General features: G+C 40.6%; 1 protein-coding gene across 9 annotated transcripts in view; it reads left to right on the plus strand.

The window, feature by feature from the left end:
- Positions 1-20,529, plus strand: part of sptan1 (spectrin alpha, non-erythrocytic 1) — a 103,928-nt gene that overhangs the window by 54,368 nt on the left and 29,031 nt on the right. For 6 of the 9 annotated variants that reach the window (XM_072565985.1, XM_072565986.1, XM_072565983.1 and 3 more), the window contains 12 exons: positions 1,078-1,259; positions 4,071-4,170; positions 4,882-5,079; positions 7,277-7,423; positions 10,598-10,701; positions 12,897-13,059; positions 13,484-13,498; positions 14,248-14,379; positions 16,430-16,567; positions 16,793-16,897; positions 18,240-18,448; positions 18,629-18,749. In XM_072565985.1, the coding sequence (XP_072422086.1) occupies positions 1,078-1,259; positions 4,071-4,170; positions 4,882-5,079; positions 7,277-7,423; positions 10,598-10,701; positions 12,897-13,059; positions 13,484-13,498; positions 14,248-14,379; positions 16,430-16,567; positions 16,793-16,897; positions 18,240-18,448; positions 18,629-18,749 (1,614 nt within the window). The remainder of the gene's footprint in view (positions 1-1,077; positions 1,260-4,070; positions 4,171-4,881; positions 5,080-7,276; positions 7,424-10,597; positions 10,702-12,896; positions 13,060-13,483; positions 13,499-14,247; positions 14,380-16,429; positions 16,568-16,792; positions 16,898-18,239; positions 18,449-18,628; positions 18,750-20,529) is intronic. The other 3 variants (XM_072565984.1, XM_072565989.1, XM_072565991.1) reach the window with 1 other exon arrangement.

A 20,529-nucleotide genomic window follows, 5' to 3' on the forward strand; every position in this document is an offset into this window, starting at 1 on the left:
GGCTAAAATCGGATGAGAAAGCCCTACTTTGTATAAAAGCAGTGGGGATGAAAGTAAATGATTGATGTATTCAGATAATACCACGAGTTGTGGATTAAGAAGCATAGAATAGTAATAGAATACATTACCTTCATTGATTCTTTATGAATGAGTTATTTCATTGTCACTTGAATTTTACAGTGAGTAAGAAAGTAAAATACAGCAAAAAGCTTCAACAGTCATCACAATTCAGTGCCATTTTGAATAGTTTTAAGAATAAAAAGGATAAAAGATATGTGAAATTCCTGAGCCCTAAGCCACTACTCCAATGTTACTTGCACATGTTCCCCCACTCCCCCACCCCTGCTGCCTTCATATCCACCAGAATAGGAGCCGCCACTCTGCTGACACCGGGTCCCATGCTGAATCCACTCTCACCCCACAATCGGGACTTCCTGGTTTCACTGATTCCAGATGTCCTAGCTGCTGATGTTTGCAGTCCCTGCTTCACTAACGCCAGGAGTCCCTGCTCTGGGCCTACTGCAGCCAGAAGTCCATGGCTGTGCTGCCAAACCAGGCCACAACTGCTTACCAAGGGTACTGCTCTGGCTGCCCTCTGAGAAGCTGCCGGGGCAACATCCTTGTTGCCACAGCTTTCAGCCGCCACAGGGAGCCACCATTCCATGCACGGCCTAACTGCCACACCAACTTCACCAACTAACTTCCTGCAAAAGACTCCAAAGAAAAGAAAAAAACTAATGAAAAAGAGCTGAAGTAAAAAGAAAGAAAGCAAGCGTGTGGAAGTGGATGAGCTCCTGTCAAGAGCATGCAAATAGCCCTGTTGCTCTGCCATCATCTTTCATTGGAATGCTAGAATTGAGATGCTTGAACATGAATGCGACAACCAAATTCATTTTTTAAAAAATGTGGACATTAGTCCAAAAGGATTTCTTCATTCATTAGATGCGGAGGAATTTCGTTAATGCAAGCAGGAGCAGAAAATATAGCCTGATGTATTGCAAGCAAATCTTAAATTTGCTGATGTATTTATTACTATGGCATATATTGCCTGATTTGAGTTTTAATTGTTAAATGTAGGTAAATTCTCTGGGTGAGACTGCAAACCGACTGATTCAGTCTCACCCTGAATCAGTTGAGGATGTCCAAGAAAAATGCACAGAATTGAATCAGGCCTGGGATAGCCTGGGGAAGCGTGCTGACCAACGTAAAGGAAAATTGAATGACTCTCATGACCTACAGCGTTTCCTAAGTGACTTCAGGTAAATTAGGCACTGTTTCTTTCTTTGTAAGAAGCATAAAAGTAAATCAAAGAACTTTGTATTCTGGAAATCTGAAATAAAAACAGAAATTGCTAGAGAAATTCAGGCCTGGAGCATCTATGGAGAGAAAGCAGAGTCAATCTTGCATGTCCAGTGACCCTTCAGATCTGTTTTATACGTTATATTGCTTTATGTCATTAGTAGACAAACATGCAAATAAACTGATGTAATCCCCTGCAAATGTAGTAGTCAAATTGCAGAAATATAGAAACAAAAACAGAAATTGCTGGAAAAGCTCAGCAGGTCTGGCAGCATATGTGGAGAGAATTCAGAGTTAACATTTTGGGTACAGTAGGTAAAAACAATGACTGCAGATGCTGGATACTAGAGTCTAGATTAGAGTGGTGCTGGAAAAGCAGTAAAATCGACATTTTGGGCAAAAGCCCTTCATCAGGAATACAGGCAGAGAGCCTGAAGGGTGGAGAGATAAATGAGAGGAGGGTGGGGGTGGGGAGAAAGTAGAATAGAGTACAATAGGTGAGTGGGGGAGGGGTTTTTACCTGGACCATCTCTGACATCTCCCTCCCCTTCCTGGACCTCTCCATCTCCATTAATGACGACCAACTTGACACCGACATCTTTTACAAACCCACCGACTCCCACAGCTACCTGGATTACACGTCTTCCCACCCTACCTCCTGCAAAAATACCATCCCGTATTCCCAATTCCTCCGCCTCCCCCGTATCTGCTCCCAGGAGGACCAGTTCCACTACAGAACACACCAGATGGCCTCCTTCTTTAGAGACCTCAATTTCCCTTCCCACGTGGTTAAAGATGCCCTCCAATGCATCTCGTCCACATCCCGCACCTCCGCCCTCAGACCCCACCCCTCCAACCATAACAAGAATAGAACGCCCTTGGTGCTCACCTTCCACCCTACCAACCTTTGCATAAACCAAATCATCCGCCGATATTTCCGCCACCTCCAAACAGACCCCACCACCAGTGATATATTTCCCTCCCCACCCCTTTCCGCCTTCCGCAAAGACAGTTCCCTCCGTGACTACCTGGTCAGGTCCACGACCCCTACAACCCACCCTTCTATCCTGGCACCTTCCCCTGCCACCTCAGGAATTGCAAAACCTGCGCCCACACCACCTCCCTCACCTCTATCCAAGGCCCTAAAGGAGCCTTCCACATCCATCAAAGTTTTACCTGCACATCCACCAATATCATTTATTGTATCCGTTGCTCCCGATGTGGTCTCCTCTACATTGGGGAGGCTGGGCGCCTCCTAGCAGAGTGCTTTAGGGAACATCTCCGGGACACCCGCACCAATCAACCACACCGCCCTGTGGCCCAACATTTCAACTCCCCCCTCCCACTCTGCCGAGGACATGGAGGTCCTGGGCCTCCTTTACTGATGCTCCCTCACCACCAGACGCCTGGAGGAAGGCACCTCGTGTTCCGCCTTGGAACACTTCAACCCCAGGGCATCAATGTGGACTTCAACAGTTTCCTCATTTCCCCTTCACCCACCTCACCCCAGTTCCAAACTTCCAGTTCAGCACTGTCCCCATGACTTGTCCTACCTGCCTGCCTACCTTTTCCAACTATTCACTCTCTCCATCCCCCCCGACCTATCACCTTCATCACCTCCCCCACTCACCTATTGTACTCTGCTGCTTTCTCCCCACCCCCACCCTCCCTCTCATTTATCTCTCCACCCTTCAGGTTCTCTGCCTGTATTTCTGATGAAGGGCTTTTGCCCGAAACGTCGATTTTACTGCTCCTTGGATGCTGCCTGAACTGCTGTGCTTTTCCAGCACCACTCTAATCTAGTCTTTGGGTCCAGTGACCTTTCCTCAGAACTACTTCAGAAGAGAGTTCTGATTTCTCTCCACAGTGATTTCTCTCTAGTGCTTTCCATCTTTATTAAAAGAACAATGGAGTTTGCTGCATTAATACAGTATTATTCACTGCTTTAGTCGCATAATTTGAAGTCTTCTAGTCACTGATCTAACAGGCAATCATGGTTCCATAGCCAGAACTTTGTTAGCTTTGTATTTTATACCATGCAAAGTGAATCTTCTGAAATATCATATGTTATATTATGATCAAAAGTGGGTTAAAATAATAGGATGCTATTTCATTAAGTTGGATGTCTAACATGTCTAAGAATCTTGGCAAAGCTGAAAAAGTAATCATCAGGATTTGTGTTTTGTAGTTGGTATGGAATGGAAACTCATTCCTCTTATTTAGTGGTACATAACTCAATTTGCCCAAGTCCAGAAATGACCTGTACAATCAGTAGTCAGGTCTGGGAAACCTGATTGTGTTGCTGCTGGTGTTTAACTGGCTCATGCTATGTAGATTACCACAACATATGGGCGGCACAGTGGTTAGCACTGCTGCCTCACAGCGCCTGAGACCCAGGTTCAATTCCCGCCTCAGGCAGACTGTCTGTGTGGAGTTTGCACGTTCTCCCCGTGTCTGCATGGGTTTCCTCCAGTGCTCCGGTTTCCTCCCACTGTCCAAAGATGTGCAGGTCAGGTGAACTGGCCATGCTAAATTGCCCGTAGCGTTAGGTAAGGGGTAAATGTAGGGGTATGGGTGGGTTGCACTTCGGCAGGTCGGTGTGGACTTGATGGACCGAAGGGCCTGTTTCCACACTGTAATGTAATCTAATCTAAAATAAAACAGATTGCTGTTAAAAGTTCCTCCCGTTCACTTGCAAGCTTTCACATATTTGTGTGAGAAAAGTATTGAAAGAAAGTAGTACAACTGATACAGCCCTTATATTTTCACAGGGATCTCATGTCCTGGATAAATGGAATCAGAGGACTGGTGTCTTCAGACGAACTGGCCAAAGATGTGACTGGAGCAGAGGCATTGTTAGAGAGGCATCAGGTAATGAAGAATTGAAATAATTTTTCCCAAAATTCTTGTTGAAGGTTATTAGAAACAATTTTATTCTTTTTGTTTAAAGGAGAAACTTTTAAAGTTGCTTTAATTGGTGATGAATGCATTGTAGGAATTTAATCAAACTTTGGGTATGGCCACTTACTCTTAGACACTGATATAGATTAAAATATATTGTCTTTGGAGCTGACTATTATCTAATGTTTACTTATACCAAGTCTGAATTCTTGTTAAAATAAACATGCTAGAATGCGCTGAGCTGTTACTGTCTTGTTAAGGTGTAACATTTGCGGCTTGCCATACAGACTTAAATCAGTTCTCAACAACGTAATAAAAGACTTTTCTCCAACTTTTGAAGCTACTTTCAATGATGGCTGAAGGGAATTTTCATCCATATGTCTGATATTGAACACTGTGTCTGTGACTTCTGCAATCCATTCCTGTGAGGTTCAGTAACTTTAGTATTTAAGGCGTGATGCCTCACCTTTATTGTTTATGTTGGACACTGGGCGCACATGTGCCTGCATTTTAGATGGAAAATCAATGGCTATGGTTCTGTAGTTTCATGATATGTACCCTGAAATGTTGCAGGAATTCTGAATTGGAAAAGCTCTGCTTTAATCCAGTGTTGTTATACAAGTTTTTAAAATTTAGTGTTTATCTTTTTCTTCCCTTTGTGATGTTTAATTTTTTTTGCAGGAACATCGTACTGAAATTGATGCCAGGGCTGGCACTTTCCAAGCATTTGAACAGTTTGGGCATCAGCTGCTTGCTCGTGGGCACTATGCTTGCCCAGAAATACGGGAAAAACTAGACATCCTGGAGCGTGAACGTGCAGATCTGGAGAAAGCCTGGATTCAACGCAGAATGATGTTGGATCAGTGCCTGGAGCTGCAGGTAATGAGACCATACATTTGTACAGAATAGTGTTAAATGAAAACAAAATGCAGGAAATCTTCAATCTGTGAAGAGACAATATGTTTGATTGCATTATTCTTGGGACATTAGCTGTCTTTCTGCACAGATGCTGATTATTTCTAACATTATTAGTATTTAGAACAACTCATTATGCACTAAATCTAGCTAATCCCCCAGTTGGAACTTATTAGCTAGGTTCTATTAGCTGTTGCTAGAGAAGTGAACCTTTATTATGCTAGTTTAATTATGCAGATCATTGGATTTCAAACATTTCTTGAGAGAGACCTGAAAACTTGGATACCTGAAAACTGGAAAATATAGGTGACATGTTGGCTCAGTAGTTGGCACTGCTGCCTCACAGCACCAGGAACTTTGGTTTGATTCCTGCCTCTGGCAACTGTCTGTGTGGAGTTTGCACATTCTCCCTTGTCTGCGTGGATTTCCTCCCACTGTCCAAAGATGTGCAGGTCAAATGAATTGGCATATTGAATTGCCCATCGTATTGGGTGCATTAGTCAGGGGTAAATGTCGGGAAATGGGTCTGGGTGGGTTACTCTTCGGAGGGTTGGTGTGGACTTGTTTGGCCAAAATGGCAAGTTTCCACACTCTAGGGAATATAATAAAAAATTTTAGGGAACCACTTTCTCTAACTATTAAAAGATGGTTTCAGACACTCAAATGAAAAGCTTTTTAGAGGGATCATTTGGTAAAAATGCATTGTGAACAATAATGGGGTGGCATGGTGGCTCAGTGGTTAGCACTGCTGCCTCACAGCGGCAGGGACCCGGGTTCAATTCCAGCCTCGAGCAACTGTCTGTGTGGAGTTGGCACGTTCTCCCCGTGTCTGCATGGGTTTCTTCCAGGTGCTCTGGTTTTCTCCCACAATCCAAAGATGTGCAGGTCAGGTAAATTGACCACGCTAAATTGCCCGAAGTGTTCAGGGATGTGTAGGTTGGTTGCATTAGTCAGGGGTAAGTATCGGGTATTGGAATGGGTCTGGGTAGGCTACTCTTTGGAGGGTCGGTGTGGACTTTTTGGGCTGAAGAGCCTGTTTCCACACTGTAGGAATTCTAATTCTAGTAATGCTAAAAGGGTTTTTACATTGACCAAAGAGAAGAAAGCCAGCCTTTTACCTGAGAAGTGACAAATATTTGAATATTTCACAGCGTTGTAGTCTCATTGTTAGTGAATTGTAGCAGGTTATTCTTTATCAGCAACCAGTCATCAAATTGGAATCTAAACTAGGATTTAGATGTTTAACGGAGGAGCTGGGCACATTTTGGGAGGCTGTTAACCAACCTTTGCGGAAACCTGCTAACCTCTATCACCTCTCTTGAATAACATCTATATTTGCCTCCACTCCCTTCTCTAATTGGGCTGGTATTCTGCACTATTCTTATAGTTCTTTTGATTTCTCATTATCAACGACACATCGAATTCTTTTTTGAATGAAACTGCTTCCACCACCTTTTCTCAGTTTGTGAAGTTCATTTCATAATAAATTTGTGTATACTCGTTACCCAAACAGCTGTACTCTCTAATGTAGTCTTTAAATTGGACCTTCTATGAGTTTCTGATTGTATGCCTAAACTTTGCCACCATTGCATAGCTATCTGTTGTTACTGTCACTAAATTGCACCATATGTTTTTAAATGTTGTTAGGAGATTGAAATATTCATAGAAGTAAATAGCATGTCATTATAGTAAGTAGATCCATAGTCTACTTGGAAGCAGCTTCTGACCTGCATTCTTGTAGTAGCCAGTTTTACACATTGTATTATGTGACTTAAGATGTGGAGGTGCAGGTGTTGGAATGAGGTGGACAAAGTTAAAAATCACACAACACCTGGTTCTAGTCCAACAGGTTTATTTGGAAGTACAGGCTTTGAGAGTGCTGTTCCTTCGTCAGGTGATTAAGATTTTTTTATTCTGGTAAGAACTTGACAGAAGTAATCGAGGTTTTTATTTCATGTCAAATCTTGACATTTTATTCCTTGGGTAAATTCATCAGTGTCTAATTCCAATTTGAGATTAGAACATTGGTTAAGGAATTGGTGCCAATATGATGATGTCTGTAACTTGTTCTTGCTTTCCAGCGAGATGGGAATTTTAAGAAAGTGTGCATTTATACTTTTGCAGATTTGGTTCTGGCATAACATTTTTGATTCTTTTGTAGCTATTTAACCGTGACTGCGAACAGGCTGAGAACTGGATGGCGGCACGTGAAGCATTCCTGGCCAGTGATGATAAAGGTGACTCTCTGGACAGTGTAGAGGCCCTCATCAAGAAACATGAAGATTTTGATAAAGCCATCACAGTTCAGGTACCATGGTGAAAGAGAGACCTGTTGTAGAAATTGTAATTTATCTAATTCATCTGCTAAAGTGTAATTCTTTTAGGCTGTATTACCTTTAACATAAAGTTAAGGTAATACAAGTAGAAACATATTAGCTGGGCATATGAACTTCTCAGGATGGGGCAAGTATTATTTTTGATAGATGGAAAGGTAAGGGAGAAACAGGTGTGTACTCAAGTAGATTATGGCTGAACAATGTGATTTGCACAGTTATAGATTATTTTATTTAATGCATTGGGTAAGATGACTAATCAATGAACTTTTTACCTGTTCTGGAGGTACTAAACCTCCCAAGCTATCACTTGAATGGTGCAGTCTACATTCACAAGCGTGGATTTTTTTTTCCTGACCACTGAAGTCACTATAGATAAAGGTGTGCGATGCAGCCAGATTTAACAGGAATTTGGCAGCAGCTTTAGGCCATCTCAAGTTTTAGGTTATTACTGATTCTGCATTTTGAAATGTAGAAGTTGACTGCAGAGCTTATTCTGCTGGCTGGAAAATATACCAGTAGATAACACAACATTCTGATGCAGAAAATACTCATCAAGAGAGGCAGCAATTGCAGAGAGTGAAAAAAAGAGTTAATGTTTGAGCTTATTAACCTTTTGCATACTACAGGATTCTTTAATATGTGGGATATCTTTTGGATGTTTCACCTAAGGAAGGAAATAAATACTGCATATGAATTAAGATAGGAGGCAGTGTTTGAAACTGAAGAGACCTGAAGTAAGGAAGATATTTGATAATCCCAGTCATCAAAGAAGACTGAGTAATTATATAAATTGGAAATTTAAGGGTATTTCCTTTTTATCATTCTGCGATGATGTAGATTCAATTTTCTTTATAAGTGGATATCACCTATAGTGACTTTCCAGCATGTTATCTGTAATGATCAATTTCAACCATTTGATGTGTAGAAGCATGCCTTTAACGTATCAGTGCCACTCAGTGGCAGGTGATAAATATGACAATAAAATTCATCAAGTGAAGAGGACCATGGCTCTTCAAGCTGCTTGTTTTTGAGGTTATTTTGATGTATACAGTGGAGTCTAGTGAGCTGTGTAAAGTCTAAATTAACTTGCTTAATAATTTAGTTATATTTCAAGCTGCAAGTACCAGTAGATCTAACTATAGTGATTTAGGATTTATGTAATGGTAAGGTAACAGCAATTTTCAAGTCTTCAAACCTTTGGCAGTCAAACACATTACACCATTAAGAAGTGTAAGTAGAAATTTAGTCATGATCCCTGAACCAAGTTTTCAGAGCTGCATTGGCTTCAGGTTATATGCACTGGGTGAAGAAGTTTGAGAAATATTCTAGTAGGTTGCCAGAAAATATAAATTACAACCTAAACTCTCGTTTTAAAAAAGATTCTGCGAGAGACTTATACAGAATTCAAATAAAGAAACAAAAGACTTCTCAGATGGGCCAATGGGCTGTGAAGTGGCAGATGGAGTTTAATTTAGATAAATGTGACGTGCTGCATTTTGGGAAAACAAATCTTAGCAGGACTTATACACTTAATGGTAAGGTCTGAGGGAGTGTTGCTGAACAGAGAGACCTTGGCGTGCAGGTTCATAGCTCCTTGAAAGTGGAGTCACAGGTAGATAGGATAGTGAAGAAGGCATTTGGTATACTTTCCTTGGTCAGAGTATTGAGTACAGGAGTTGGGAGGTCATGTTGAAGCTGTACAGGACATTGGTTAGTCCACTGTTGGAATATTGCGTGTAATTCTGGTCTCCTTTCTATCGGAAAGATGTCGTGAAACTTGAAAGGGTTCAGAAAAGATTTACAAGGATGTTGCCAGGGTTGAAGGATTTGAGATATAGGGAGAGGCTGAATAGGATGGGGCTGTTTTCCCTGGAGCATCGTAGGCTGAGGGGTGACCTTATAGAGGTTTATAAAATCATGAGGGGCTTGGATAGGATAAATAGACCAAGTCTTTTCTCTGGGTTGGGTGAGTCCAGAACTAGAGGGCATAAGTTTAGGCTGAGAGGGGAAAGGTATAAAAGAGACCTAAGGGACAACTTCACTCAGAAGGTGGTACGTGTATGAAATGAGCTCCAGAGGAAGTGGTGGAGGTGAGTACAATTACAACATTAAAAGGCATTTGGATGGGTATTTGTGTAGAAAGGGTTTGGAGGGATATTGGGTGGGTGCTGGCAGGTGGAACTAGAAAGGGTTGGGATATCTGGTCGGTATGGACGAGTTGGACCGAAGGGTCTGTTTTCCGTGCTGTACATCTCTATGACCATAGGAGCAGAAATTCGGCCATTCAGCCCATTAAGTCTGTTGTGCCATTCAACCCCATTTTCCTGCTTTCACCCCTTTTGATCCCTTTGGCAATCAAGAACTTATCTATCTCTGTCTTTGAATATATTCAATGAACTGGCCTCCACAGCCTGCTATGGCAATGAATTCCACAGATTCACCTCTGTCTTGCTGAAGAAGTTTCTCATTATCTCTGTTATACAGGGTCTTCCCTTTACTCTAAGGTTGTGCCCTCCAGACCCTCATCTTTTCTACCAATGGAAACTTCTTCCCAAAGTCCACTCTGTCCAGGTCGTTTAATAATTTGTAAGTTTCAGTCAGATCTCCCTGATTCTTCTAAATTCCGTTCAATATAATCCCAGAGTCCCCAAAAGTACATCATATGTTAAATCTTTCATTCCTGGGATCATTCTCGTGAACCTCCTCTGGACCCTCCCCAGGGCCAATACATCCTTCCTGAGGTATGGGGCCCAAAATTGCTCTCAATGCTCTAAATATAGTCTGACCCCAAGCCTTTTCAAAGCCTCAGAAGTACATCTATACTTTTATATTCTAGTCCTCAAGAGATGAATGACAAAAATGTATTTGCTTTCCTAATTACCAACTCAACCTGCAAGTTTACCTTAAGAGAACCCTGGAATAGGACTCCCAATGCCCTTTCTCCTCCAGATTTTTGAATTTTCTCCCCACTTAGAAAATGGTCCATGCCTCCATTCTTACTCCCAAAGTGCTGTGACCTGGTAACCTTATGTATCCCAGTCACTCACAAACGGCTACATAGCAATTGTTATGTAACTTTACGTAAATCAAGAGAATTTGAGTGAAAAGCTTCATCAGAAATTTATTTTGATTTCTTTTTATTACAGGAAGAGAAGATTGCAGCATTGCAAGCCTTTGCTGATCAGCTAATTAGCTCTGAACATTATGCAAAGGATGATATTTCAAATCGTCGTAATGAGGTATTGGACAGGTGAGTGTCTCAAAGTTATTATTTCAAACGATTTGATCCAAGAAAATGTACTGTTTTGATCAAGTTATAGGTATCTTATTTCCAAATTGAATTTTAAGTTAAAGGGACTGAATTCCTATCAGCAGAGATACAGTTTGTAACCAAAAGAAATTTGTGGAGAGTGGAGATCATGTTTTCAGTCCAGTCTGACTTTTTTTTGTTTGGAACTGGAGCCCTATTGGACTGAGAACTCTTGGAGGTCTGAAGAACAGTCATAAACATTAACACCTGTTTCTGTTCCACTGGTGCTACTAGACTTCGAGGTTCTCTAGCAATTTGTTTTTGATACATCCTTTTCCTCTTCCAGCACTGTCAATCTTGTATGTCTACCTCTGACATTGCAGCTTGGCTCTGCTATTACTTCACAAAGTCAGACTATGTTCTATAATTCTTTCTTTTCCCATTCTCTCCAAGCTTCTCAGTCACTAAATGTGCTTAAAATTTCCATAATTGACAATCTCTGCTGTTCCTTTTTGTATACTTGTCAGTTTCTACTGCTCTGCAGTTATTTCTGACTTATAGAAAATAAAAGTAGGAATAGGGTATATCTCTAAAACTGAGACGAAGGTCACCTGACCCTTAAAGCAAGCTCTGTCATTCATAATGATCATGTCTAATTATCCAACTCGGTACCATGTTCCTACTATTTCCCCATACCTTTTGATCCCTTTATCGCAGAGCTACATATACCTCTTTCTTTTTGGAGAACATTAAATGTTATGGTCTCAAATCCTTTCTGTGGCAGAGAGTTCAACAAGCTGCTCATTCCCTGGGTGAATGGATTTTTCTTCTCTGTTCTAAACAGCCTGCTCTGTATTCTTTAACTGTGACTCCTGGTTCTGTACTGCCTGGTCATTTGGAACATTCACCTGCATTTGATTAAAAAATTTTGAAGGCTTCCAGCTCTGAAGAAGAGTCGTACTGTGCTCAATGTTAACCCTGTATTTTTCTCTCTTTGAAATGCTGCCAGGCCTGCTGAGTTTCTGCAGCATTCTGTTTCTTCCTGTGTTTATACTGTCTAGTCCTGTTAGTTTTATAGGTTTCTATGAGATCCCCTCTCATTTTTTTCTAAAATACAGTGAATATAGTCCTAACTGATTCAGTCTGGCTTTTATATGTCAGTCCTACAATCCCAGGAAACAGCCTAATAAACTGTTGTTGCACTCCCTCCATTGCCAGAACATTATCCTCCAGTAAGGATGCCAAAATTGTGCATAAAATCCAGTCGAGGCCTCACTCAGACCCTGTATAATTGCAGCAAGACCCCCTACTACTGTACTCAAATCCTCAAGCTGTGAAGGCCAAATATTTATTATCCTATCACAACTACATCTGCATGCTTACTTTCAAAGACACCGTAGTCACTCGGAGGTTGTTGTTTCCCAATCTTTTACAACTTTTTCTGAAATCTCCCTTCCTGTTTTGCTGTCAAAGTGGATAACCTCACAATTCTAGGCATGCCAAGCATTTGCCAAATTCAATTTATACTTGACTCCTTTAACTGTTCAGTCAGTACTAAGCCTGAATAAGCAGGACATTTCTTTAAGTTAACTTTGACAAGCCTGCAACTTCCATTTCAGCCACTGCCATAATTTATGCACCCAAACCCCAATTTCATACTCAACAATGCACACCTTTAGCTTCTGTCTTAAAATGTCAAGTTCTGGGTACTACTGCTTTCACTCCCTCCCTCCATTCCCATTTCTGCCCCAAGTCTGCTGAGTCCTTATACACCATCTTACCAACCTTGGCTTGTTCTCTATCCTCAACTCATTGAGTTAAATTATTGACCTCAAATATATGTCCTACCTTGGCCTCACTTTTTTCCTATCTCTGAATCTGCTTCAATTGTAAGATCCTGCCTGTGTGCTCCATTCTTTGGTTCTGCCCCCTTTCCCTTCAGCATTCAACTACAAAGCTTTCAACATTTGAGTTTTTTGTTTTAGAAAGTTCTTCCTAAAATCTGTCCTCCGTGTCATCTCATTTCTTTCCTCTAAGAGCTTCCTCAGTGTCTATAATTTTGATTCTTCCTTAGTTTGTTATTCTTAGCCCAACATGGACTGCTTATTACTAGAGCTGTCAAATTGAAATGCTCTGTGCACCCAAGTGAACCTGTTTAAAGACGTTCATATCTCACAATTAAAATACCTTGGTAGGTGGCGCCGCTTGAAAGCTCAGATGATCGAGAAGAGGTCTAAACTTGGCGAATCACAAACCCTGCAACAGTTTAGCCGGGATGTAGATGAAATTGAGGCCTGGATCAGTGAAAAGCTTCAGACTGCTACTGATGAATCTTACAAAGATCCAACAAACATTCAGGTAATTATGCTCCGTGTATATTACTTCCCATTAACCTGAGTCTTACAGTTCATTTGCCCCTGCTTAAGATGGGCTACCTACCCAAAGGCCTCAGGTAAAGGTTACCAAAAGCAGCTATTAGGTGTGCAAGGCCTGCCTGGAGTGCCTTTCGCTTTTCTTTTTTCATCTTGTTTTGAAACAAAAAAGCTCACCTGCTACACTCTGGGCATATGTCTGGCCTCTACCTGATGCATTCCCTTATCAATGCAGTTAAGACTTGAGAACTGTCTGCTTTGAGCATTGATCTCTTCCTCCTTGTGGTAAATCTCTTCGAGAAAAAGGTTAAGGCTTATATGTATAACATAAAAAGAAATTTAAATTAAGCCTAATACTTTGGCAGGTGAAATATTGATATACTTAATCTTTTCTCTTGATCTATTTTTAGCTGTCCAAACTGTTGGTAAGTATTTGGTAATTTTTATGTAACCCGAGTCGTCTTTGTATAAAGTTACATTGTTGGATTGGTTTGATGGTGTTTTACAAATATAACCTTTATTTAATTTTGTCTTCTGCTCTTATGACTGTCTTAAGTTTTAAAGTTGTCAACTTGATGTTGCTTTTAGTGCTAATATATATTTGTGTTTGTGGTACATCAGGTGATTCTCCTGACCTTTTTAAGCCACAATGCATTCATTTTAAAATTAACACTAAAGACATTCATTCAGTTGACTCTGTCCTTGTCTCTGGGAGCTTTTGTTTTCTGGTTATTACTAGTGTGTGGTGTTGTCAGTATTAACCCCTAATACTAGCCTAATTCTGATTTCCTTTGAGGCCCTATGACTGTTGCAGTGGTAAGTTCAGCTGGCATTCCAGGTAGAATTATTGATTTGACAATAATTGGGAATAGGACCTGGTAACAGCATCCTCAGCAATTGGCTTAACATACTTGAAATTATTCAACCATTGCAACTAATTCGAAGTTACGTTACATATGATCTGTGTTGTAATTACAAAATGAGAGGACTGCACAATTGCAAAGGAAGTTTTAGTTTTGATGTTGATTGGATCAAATGGCACCAGTTTAAAATTACTTCTAAAGCTGTATGTTTTGGCAGACTTAGTTACTGACATGTCATAGGCCTTGGAAAGAGACTTTTTGAACTATTGAGTTTTCTTTTGTATACTAAGTGTTATTTTATTCTTCTGCAGAGCAAACATCAGAAGCATCAGGCATTTGAAGCAGAGCTTCATGCTAATGCTGACCGTATCCGTGGGGTGATTGACATGGGAAAATCACTGATCAAACGAGGGGCATGTGCTGGTAGTGAAGATGCTGTCCAGGTGAGCACAAAACTTATCTTGATGAAATTGAATAAACTGATTTTGAAAATTGTGGTAAAAGATTTTTTTTTGTTCTCATTGCGACATGTATGCTGTGCCATAATAGTTAAATCACGGTGTAATAGTTATCTATTTGTTCCAATTTCCTCAGAATGAGGGGATAGATAGGGGATCAGCTTGAATGGACCAAATCAAGAATACCAATGGTATTGTGCAGTGGAACCTCACCTTGTATTCACCTGAATTGATGTGGTACAAGATAGAGCAGCAAAGAGTCTAAATTCATAGTCTGGGATTATTTCACCTCTTTTACCCCCCCCCCCACTACTCTCCAAACACAAGTTTGCATTGTAGAAAACAGACATAGAATCCCTACAGTGTGGAAACAGGTCATTTGACCCAAGTCCACAGCGACCCTCAAGAGTAGCCCACCCAGACCTATTTCACTACCCTATATTGACCCCTGACTAATGCACCTAGCCTACACATCCCTGAAGACTGTGGTCACTTTAGCATGGCCAATTCATCTGAACTGCACGTCTTTGGATTGTGGGAGGAAACCAGCACAACACTGGGAGAATGTGCAAACTCCACACAGACAGTTGCCTAAGGCTTGAATTATACCCAGGTCCTTGGCACTGTGAGGCAATAGTGCTAACCACTGAGCCATCATGCTTAAAAACAAATCAGGATTACTCGATCTATTTAATTTTTTTTAAAAATTGTGACCAAGTTGTGTGAGCAGTGAAATCCCAAACCAACTTGTAAGGGTAAGGCAGTAAAGTTTTTTTTTTATAAAATTTGCTTTCGGGTATGTAGGCAATAAATACAGCTTTGCCAATCTCTAGTAACTCTGAGAAAATGGCGATAGATTGAGTTGCTAGGTTGCTTCAGAAGGCAGTTGTGAGTTAGACATATTGAAGTGAGACTGGAGTTGCAAATAGACACTGTTGAAACAGTTGGGGGTTTTAAAACAATTTTGTTTTATTCTCAGATTTTTAACAATACTCAAATCAAAATCTCAGACTGCCATGTTAGCATTTGAACTTCCAATCTCTGGGTTATTAACCTAAGTCAGAGTTCTAGCTAGAATCTTTGCATACTCACCTAGTTAGCAACCATGAAGATATTGTGCAATCCACTCACTCATAACAGCAGTGCCAAGCACACGTTATAAAAGACACATACTGTATATTGAAATAGATCGTGCAAATCATAACATGTTAGAGGCAGCATTCATTCAGGCTATTGATACTGCTAGTTCAACATAACTACGTTGCTATATTCCTGTTATTAGGAAAATTACTTCATTTGATGTGAGCAGAAATGGAAAACCATTTGCTCGATGAGATAGAGATTGTGGTGCTGGAACAGCATAGGTCTGACAGCATCCGAGGAGCCGGAGAATTGAAATTTCTGGCAAAAACCCTTCATCAGGAATGAGGGCTCATTCCTGCTGAAGGGCTTTTGCCCAAAACATCAATTCTCCCACTCCTCGGATGCTGCCTGACCTACTGTGCTGTTCCAGTGCTACACTCTCTAATCTCCAGCATCTGTAGTCTTCACTTTCACCTTGCTCGATGAGATGTCTTGTTTAAACAGAAAGCATTTTAATGCATAGCAACCAGATATAAGGACTAACTTTCACTCTTTTGATGGACTTTAAAGCTCGCAGACAGTTACACATGCTTTCATTTTTCATTCTTGTTTATAAAATAGACAAGATATATAAGAAACAAATCAGCAACTGCCAGTTGACTGCGCATGCCCACAGTGAAGTGACCCCTGATTATGATGGTTGTAATTTTTACAACAGGTTGGATAAACCCAGGGCTTTGTTCCTGCAGCTATTTATCATAGTTCAAAGTTTGGGAGAAGATTTGTAGCTTGGGTGCTCGTTGTTGTGGTTCTGCAACGTCTGCAACACAAATTCCCAGCTCGGCGAACAGAACCACTACATATTTATCATAGTCTTAAAGCATACTTGAATTTTCATTTAACTGGCCTGATTTCCTTCTGACTGATTTAGTGGGTTTACTCTTTTTGATAGACTCGCTTAGGAACGCTAGCTGACCAATGGGAATATTTAGTGAAGAAATCAGAAGAAAAGAGTCAAAAGCTGAAAGAGGCCAATAAGCAGCAGAATTTCAACACTGGTATCAAAGACTTTGACTTCTGGTTGTCAGAGGTAAGTAATTTCATCATGTTATTCACTTTTTTTTGTAAAGGAGATAGATACTTTCCTCATTGAACCTTTTTTCACTTCAACATTTGTTGTTTTATTAATGTAATTGTCAGTAATTGAAACCTGTTTGCAAAATATATTTGCATGTGAATCAGATTGCAGATCTGTTTTTTAGTTTTTTGTATTTTGATAATTCTTAGCACTAAATCAGATTAATTTATTTGTAAGGTGGAAGCTCTCCTGGCCTCTGAGGACTACGGGAAGGACCTGGCATCTGTGAATAACTTGCTGAAGAAGCATCAGCTCCTTGAAGCAGATATTAATGCTCATGAGGTAATGGGAAAGGGTTTGCTGTAAAGCTGTAATTGCAGATGAGAGAAACATGTGCTTGCTTTGGGGGCTGGCCTCGAGAGCAGAATCGCAGTAATTAAACCTTTTGTTGAATATTTAAGATTTTGGCTCTCTGTTATTATGGCAATATACCATTTTTGTGCTTTGGAGGTGCATCATACCTTGTGATGGATGGAAAAGCTTTTTGTAGCAGTGTGTATTTAACATTGCCATCTGTAAACTTGAAACACGGTTATAAAATAATCCAGTCATTGGTGAGGTCATTAATCACATTGTGCTTGTACTGGCTCTTTTCAAGAGCTATTCATTCATTCCTATTCTTTTGAGTACATATAGCCTTGTAATCTCAAAAGAATTGTCTTTTAGACTTATTCAGTAGGTTATGTTGCTTATTACTTTTCTCCCAAAGCAAATTGGAAAAAAAATTGATGAAATTTTCAAAAGTTTGAAGCTTTTATGACCTCTGTTTGATTCAACAGTGGGCTTGTAAGGTACTGGAAAATCTCATCACCCTCATTCACAGACTGCTTCTCAGCTTGATGTGATATTCCTAAAAGATGTGTATGAAAACCTGTGTTTAACAGAATGTAGAGTATTATTTAAATGATATCATAAGGTGTAGAAGCAGAAATAGGCCACTTCACACATCAAGTTTACTCTGCAGATTCTTGGCTGATCTTACAATCCTCAACTCCACTTTTTCCTGCCTTTTCCTCCATAACTGTTCCCTTCCTGATTTTAAGCTGTCTAATTCCACCTTAAATATACATAATGATATAGCTTTTAATCTTTTCGCCTTAGTTAAGTCACCCCATCCTATATATTTAATACATTCTGTACCCGAATCTGTACAAGCTTAGCCTGTGAAACCTGTCTTTGTACCTTAATCTTAATTTCTATCATTCTGGCAAATATGTATCCCCTCTGAGAGTGACATGACATTCCCAATAGGTTATAACTAGAAGGGCCTTGTGGTGCAATGCTAGTGTCCCTACTCCTGGACTGGGTACCAGTCACCTGTTCCAAAGATGTGTATGTTAAGCTGGTGGATGTTAGTTTTTGGCAAAGATAACTCACGCATGTACAAAGATAACTCCTGTCTTTAATAAAGTTCTGAAAGAGGATCATTGGATTTGAAATGTTAACTCTGCTTTCTTTCTAAGTACTGCCAGATCTGCGGAGTTTCTTCAGCAATTTCTGTTCTGTTTAAAGACTTAATTGAGTCAAGAAGTGTAGCTCTTGTTCTTACCTGCTTTTTTTTGGATTGCAGACATACTTCACAGTGGTAGATTTTCTAAACTAGTTCATTAATTGACTATTTCAGGACCGTCTGAAAGATTTGAATGGCCAGGCTGATAGTCTGATGTCTAGTGATGCTTTTGATACCACCCAAGTGAAGGATAAACGTAATGCAGTGAACAGCAGGTTTCAGAAAATTAAAGACATGGCTACTACTCGCCGTGCTAAACTGAATGATTCACATAGACTTCACCAGTTCTTCCGTGATTTGGATGATGAGGAATCCTGGATAAAGTGAGTTGGGATAACATACAAATGTATAGAAAACCCTGTTTGTAAAAGTTGTGAAATTGTAGTAAGTTGATATTAATGGAACAGAAAAATCTGGGATCCTAAGTTAGTTAGCTGCAATCCAGTGATGTCCCATTTTGTGTGAAACTAATGTAGGAACAATATATTTTTTATTTTTTATAGAGAGAAAAAATTGCTTGTGAGTTCTGAAGATTATGGTCGGGATTTGACTGGAGTACAGAACTTGAGGAAGAAGCACAAGCGTCTCGAAGCAGAACTGGCTGCTCATGAGCCAGCTATCCAGGTTTGAGATCCCAGATATTCTTGTGCATATTTTTAAAACCTTTTGATCCTGGTTTCGTATTGTGTAACTTGCTCGTAAATATTAAGTCACAGGTTGGGGAATGGACTCAGACTACAAATGACTATCAATCCAGTTCCTCACTTAGGTCATATCGACAGTAGGCCATCCTTAGAGTCTCTTAACAGGAAGTCATTTTGGCCATTATCGTTCTGACCTCTGTCTGGCTGCCTGCCTAGTATAGAATGTGGGAATCTAGGGCCACTTCTGTCTCGTTTTGATTTCAGCAAAGCTAATGAGTGGTGATGAACCTTTTTTATGTGGCAAATCAGAGTCGAGTTCTCATCGAGATGCTAAAACTGAGACATAAAAGTAAAATAGTTTTTTACAGGATGCTGGCAGATGCCTCCCTTTCATGTGGCAAACAGGCAAAAGTGCAGAGTCTCGGGATACATTACCAAGGCTCTTGGTCAGTTCTAGGGAATTGATTGACAGACAAGAAACAGTGGGAGAATAAATGGGTACTGACTTATGGAGCAGTGCAAGGATCAGTGCTTGGGCCACAGCCACCCATGGCTACATATAAATTACCAGGGATGAGGAAGCTAAATGCAACTTGTTCAAGTTTGCTGACCATATAAAGCCGGGTGGGATTGAGAGTTGTAAGGAAGATGCAAGGAGGCTTCAAGGGGATTAGACAAGTTGAGTGAGTGAGCAGGCATTGTGTAGATGCAATGCAACTTGGCTAAATGTGAAGTTATACACTGTGTGCAAAAACAGAATTGTTCAAATAGTGATATATTAGGAAGTATGGATGTACTACGTAACCTTGTACAACAGTCAATAAATGTGGACTGCAGGTACAACCAGCAGTTAGGAATAGTATATTGGCCTTCATTGCAAGAAGATTTGAGTTCAGAAGTAGGATGTCTTACTGCAGTTATACAAACCTTGGTGAGATTGCATCTGAAATATTGTGTACAGTTTTTTGGTCTTCCCTACTTGAGAGGTTATACTTGCATTGAGTGAGTACAGTGGAGTTCACAAGGCTGGTATTGGGGAAAGCAAGATGAGGAGAGATTGGTTTGACTGGGGCTGTATTCACTCCATTAGAATGATGAGAAAAGATTGGGGCAGCACGGTGGCTCAGTGGTTAGCACTGCTGCCTCACAGGTTCGAGTCTCACCTTGGGCGACTGTCTGTGTGGAGGTAGTATGTTCTCCCAGTATCTGCATGGGTTTCCTCTGGGTGCTCTGGTTTCCTTCCTCAATTCAAAGGTGTACAGGTTAGGGTGGATTGGCCCATGCTAAAATGCCCATAGTGTTATGTGCTTTAGTCAGGGGTAAATATAGGGTAGGGCAACAAGTCTGGGTGAGTTACTCTTCGGAGGGTCGGTGTGGACTTGTTTGGCTGAAGGGCCTGCCTCCATACTGTAGGGATTCTAATCTGATTGTAATAATAAAATTGGCTGAACAGGTTAAATGCAGGGAGAATGTTTTCCATGGTTGGAGAATCTAGGATCAGAGAACACTGCCTTGGGATGTGGATTAGACCATTTAGGACTGAGACGAGAAAAAGTGTCTTCACTCAAAGGATTGTGAACCTATGGAGTTCTCTGTTAGAAAGCCATGGAAGCTAAATTACTGAATTTGTTTGAGAAGAATTTTTTAGTTTTCTCCTCCTACTCCTTGATGCCTTTGAAAGTGGAAATAAGGCATTGAGATAGTTGGTCAACTGTGATCGTACTGTATGGAATGGTCTGCTCCTGTTCCTACTTGGTATG

This window comes from Chiloscyllium punctatum, chromosome 49, assembly GCF_047496795.1.
Source record: "Chiloscyllium punctatum isolate Juve2018m chromosome 49, sChiPun1.3, whole genome shotgun sequence".
Classification (NCBI taxonomy): Eukaryota; Metazoa; Chordata; class Chondrichthyes; order Orectolobiformes; family Hemiscylliidae; genus Chiloscyllium; species Chiloscyllium punctatum.